The sequence below is a fragment of the Ipomoea triloba genome, chromosome 13 (genome assembly GCF_003576645.1).
Source record: "Ipomoea triloba cultivar NCNSP0323 chromosome 13, ASM357664v1".
Lineage (NCBI taxonomy): Eukaryota > Viridiplantae > Streptophyta > Magnoliopsida > Solanales > Convolvulaceae > Ipomoea > Ipomoea triloba.
Window position 1 is genome coordinate 4,774,250 of NC_044928.1, and position 4,922 is coordinate 4,779,171.

The following is a 4,922-nucleotide window of genomic DNA, read 5'->3' on the forward strand; positions in this document are numbered from 1 at the left end:
GCCATAATTCCACTTGGACCCCTGAAGTTTAGGAAAGTAACATCTTAACCTTTACTATTTCTTAAATTATAATTAAATCCCTCAAATTTTCATTGTTCATTTTAATACCATCCAAGTTACAAACAAAAGAAAAAATATACTCCCACATAAAATTTTCCCAATACTCTGATTTTTTTTTTTCTAAATTGAAAAGGTATTCTATTATAATAAAATAGGATGATAGTTCAAGTCTTGAGAACACTTTTATCTTCAAATTTAAGAAAAATTGCACTTTTCATTCCTAAGTTATAAGTTATAGTGTAATTGTAGAATTTGTTCTTGAGTGTTAGTCATGCTCACTTTTCGTCTCTAAGTTATCATTTGCGTTGCACTTTTCGTCCTTTCGTGCTCACTTTCGTCACTGAGTTATACTACAATTTCAAATTTCGTCCCTAATATTTTATTAGTAAAGGGACGAAAAGTGCAATGTCAATAATAATTTAGGGACAAAAAGTGAGTATGACCAATACTTATGAACGAATTTTATAATTACCTTATAACCTAAGGACTAAAAGCTTAATTTTTTCTAAAATTTGGTATGAAGTACTTTGACACCTTAAAATGATAGGAGCGCACCAATGTGATTAGTCTTTATGTGCGGAATCCTATTGTATTTTGACCTATAAAATCCTTGGTAAGATAAAAAAAAATGAAAATTCTTTTATCTATTTAGTTTTTGCATACTACACTTTTAGTCGAGTCATGAGATTAATTTAGCTTAATTTCGTTCTGGTCTTACATCTATTTTGTAAATATTATTTTTTATATATGAGTTTGAACTCCTAACTTCATACTTAAGCAAGTTAATAAATTAGAAAGTCAATTACTTTTATTTTCGTGAAGGATATTTGATTTATTTGTACAAGTTTATTACTTTTTTATTTTTCTATATCTAATTTTTTTGTCCTTCAAATGAAAATGAGAAAGAAAAAGAGAGAAATGAAATGAAGAAAGTAAAAGAAATGTACACGTAGGGAGTATAATACAGCAAGACCCTCTCTCCCTTTGCTTAGCTTCTTCTCTCTTCCCCATTTCACCTCACTTTCCCTTACATTTATATTACTCCGTATATTATTATTATTAGATTCCTCCAATAGTCTTTTTCTTTTGCCCATTGAATTTCACAATGACTCTCAGCTAAAACTGAAGCACCCCAAATCTCAATCTTCCGTTGCCTTTTCATATATGAGGCTGATTTCTATGTTTCTGTTTTGCTGTTTTTCAGTGGTTTCTGTGGGACTTTAAGATGCACACTCCTCTGGGTCTCTTGGGTTTTTGGTCTTTTCTGCAGAATCTGTTTCTTGAGTCTATTGCAGAAAAAGGGCTTCATACCCACTAATCCAAATTTGTTGTAATAAAAAGCTCAAAGAAAAAAAATCAAATTGGTATATAGATATAAAAAAGAATATTTTTTTTTTTCATTTTTTCTGGAAAAAAGTCATTGTCTTCAAAGACAGAAAATTTTCTCTCCTTATAATAGGAAGTATCCTCTAAATTTTGTTTTCTGACATTTGGGGAGAAAGGGAAATTTACAGATATGGGAAAGCAAGGACCTTGCTATCACTGTGGTGTTACAAGTGAGTTTAATTTTCTTTTTTCTTTCTTTTCTTTGTAAATATTTGAATTATTCAGGAAAGGATTGAGTCTTTTTGGGTTATTCCCTTCTGGGGCTGTTCTAATTTTCTCTAAATGGTTTTCTATGCTTAGATTGGTTATGAATTATGGAGCCGGATACTCATATTCTGGTTTGCTCCTAAGGGTGGAGATTTCCTGGACAGTGAACAATAATGACTAATATGTGTTTTTATTGATATTATTCAGTGTTTTTGAGGTGGTTTTGATTGTACTTTAGGGGTATTATAAAACTATGAACTTCCCCTATCACCTGAATTTCATACTGGCTGTAGTTTGAAATTGTTTTATGAATATTTTCAGTTCTGAATCTTCTTGTCTTCTCCATTTGACACTAATCTGTTTTGAGTCTGAATATTGGGGCACTTTGAAGTCCTGTTCAATACCTTTCCCTTTTCCATGTGCAATGAGAACCAATAAATGTTTCTGAATGTATTTGATCATTGCTTCCTACTCTTCATAGTTTTCTGAATTCCTTGTTGACAAATGTACAATCTCTGACATCGAATTTTGCATTGCAATTTTGCAATACTGATTTCTTGCTAAATCTAGTAATCATAGTATTCTAAAGCGCAGTTTTATCAGGACTAGAATGTGCAATGGTGGGCAATGCTTTTCCAAATGGTGTTTGGGATCTTTCTGATAAATGAACTTAAAATGCATTTCTGATTTATGCGTTTTCATTGCCTTCAGTATCTTCAAGTTTCAAGTCATTGTATTTTTTTTCCCATTTGAAATAAGAATCTAATTCAGCAAAGCTTGAACTTCCTTTCAACTTAACTTTTGGCAATCAAACCCCCCTCTCTTTCGATATTACTATATTTACTTTGTTTCTAGTTGGGGTTATTTATGTAATGTTGTCAATCCTATTGGCAAGAACAATATCTGCATCAAACTTTGTGATATTTACACTGACATATTGATGACTCTCAGAATGAAATTCATTACTCAAAAGGAAAAAAAAAATCTTTCCTGCATATGACGAGAACATTTATTTATATATTTAGGATTTCAATTTCATGATGTTCTCATTAATCTTTTCTAGCATTGGAAATTGTAACTCTTGACTTTTGAATTCTTGGAGGTATTATAAAACATGAGTACTCATCCATTCCAAAATATGCACTGTTGTAACAAAACTTCCTGAACGTCTATTTCTTCTTCTTTTAATTGCTCTATTGTTTTTTTTTTTTTTCCGGTTGTGTGAAACAGCAACTATCCTATGTGTGCATATGAAATTTAAGTATTCAGATGGCATTCACTCTTCTCTAAATCAACTTTTGAATTGTTGCTGACAATCAATTTATGTACAGACACCCCACTTTGGCGTAATGGGCCGCCAGAAAAGCCAGTTCTTTGCAATGCATGTGGATCACGATGGAGAACAAAAGGAACCTTGGCAAACTATACTCCTTTGCATGCTAGGGCAGAATCAGGTGATTTTGAGGACTACAGGGGTTCCAAGGTCAAAAGCACACCTATTAGAATCAAGGAGGCAAAGGTTCTTAAAAGGAAACATATTTATGACTATGCCGAGGTTGGAGTTCCTCCAGATTATAGTCAGGTTTTATCAAAGGGCTTAGATGAAGACACGAGCAATAGATCAAGTTCTGGCTCTGCTGTCTCGAACTCAGAGAGCTGTGCACAGTTTGCTGGTACCGAATTAAGTGATTTAACCGGTGAGTCTTTTTTGTATTCTTTGACTTGTTTTAATACATATATGCAGCATTTTTTTTTTAATAACGTGAGTGGACTAAAAAATGATCCTCCATCCTCTTGTCTCTTCTCCCCTAATATTTTCCTTTTGCAATCTGTGGCCAATCTAATTCTGCCTTTCTTTTGGCTGTGCATCCTTAATTGGTTAGTTGAAATTCTTCTTATGAAATTGTGTCAAATGTTCCAAGGATTCCATTAAATGATTACATACTAGTTTTATCTTCAGGTCCAACCCAACCTAATATATGGGATACAATGGTGCCTTCAAAGAAGAGAACATGTGTCGGTCGTCCAAAGCCATCTCCAGTTGAGAAGCTTACCAAAGATTTATGTACCATATTACATGAACAACAAAGTTCATATTTCTCAGGATCTTCTGAAGAGGATTTGCTTTTCGAGAGTGATAAGCCTATGGTCTCCGTTGAGATAGGACATGGAAGTATGCTCATTCGGCATCCAAGCTCAATCGGCAGAGAAGAAGAATCAGAAGCTAGCTCTCTTTCAGTTGATAATAAGCAAAACCCTGTGAATGAGGCTTATTCCCCATGGCCTACCCCTTCTGTACATATTCATAATAAGGTCTTCAATTCACCCTCTGTGGGAACTGAGAGCATCAAGAAGCCCACGGGACATGGAATGGACCAAGAGTTGGTGAAAAGGTACTTTCTTTGTTAATAAATAGAAGCATGCTGTTTCAGGAACCTGCTGCTCCAAATCATTACATTTATGCAATGTGTAAGAGAGGCGTCTCTTGCTGCAACCAGAAGAGAGGAATACAGAGCCACTATTTGTCTTAAAAGAAATGAAATTCTTGATTTCTTTTCTTAAATTCTTAAATGGGTATCAGATACTTGTATTTCCCAATCCCCATTCTGTAGGAGTGTAGGTTTTCTTGATTCATTTTTAGCATATTGTTCATCAGACAATTAATTTGATTCTTGTTTCAGGGATAAGGATCGACTTGAAAAATTGCAAATGCTGGGGCATCATAATTCACCTTTGTGTTATGTAGACCTGAAGGTAAGTTGCAGTTGCTGTTGTTTCCACACAAAAACTGCTAAACATGGTACCATAGAGTCCAACAATCCCATCCTTCTGCATTTATCACTGCTTTGTAATATTCTTTTCATCCATTATGTTTTACTTTCTGTTCAAGACCTTTTACATGAACATTTTTTGGGTTTTTGAAGTTTAATAAAAATTAGTTGAGGATTCTTATTATCTGGGCAAGAAAGTCCTATTCCTTTTCCTACTCTATGCAAATGCTTGGCATTGTAATTTCATAACAAGTGTGGATGAATGCTATGGATGAACATCTTTTCTTACCTTCTTAATTGTTAGAAAGAATTTTAACCAATACTTGACATTTGTCATTCTCAAAATATCGTGCAGGACATTGTCAATTTTGACGAGTTTACAAGTAAACTGACAACTGATGAGCAGCAGCAACTGCTAAAATGCTTGCCCTCTGTTGATACTTCTGCTCCCCCAGATAGGTTCGTATTATCTCATTGTATCCAGATCCCCCCCCCCAC

At 34.0% G+C, this 4,922-nt stretch overlaps 1 protein-coding gene across 3 annotated transcripts in view; it reads left to right on the top strand.

Moving 5' to 3' along the window:
- Positions 1-1,035: 1,035 nt before the first annotated feature.
- Positions 1,036-4,922, top strand: part of LOC116002257 (GATA transcription factor 26-like) — a 7,343-nt gene continuing 3,456 nt past the window's right edge. Inside the window, exons 1-5 of one of the 3 annotated variants that reach the window (XM_031242363.1) lie at positions 1,036-1,616; positions 2,985-3,350; positions 3,602-4,046; positions 4,335-4,407; positions 4,780-4,883. In XM_031242363.1, the coding sequence (XP_031098223.1) occupies positions 1,577-1,616; positions 2,985-3,350; positions 3,602-4,046; positions 4,335-4,407; positions 4,780-4,883 (1,028 nt within the window). In that variant the 5' untranslated portion in view covers positions 1,036-1,576. The remainder of the gene's footprint in view (positions 1,617-2,984; positions 3,351-3,601; positions 4,047-4,334; positions 4,408-4,779; positions 4,884-4,922) is intronic. The other 2 variants (XM_031242362.1, XM_031242364.1) reach the window with 2 other exon arrangements.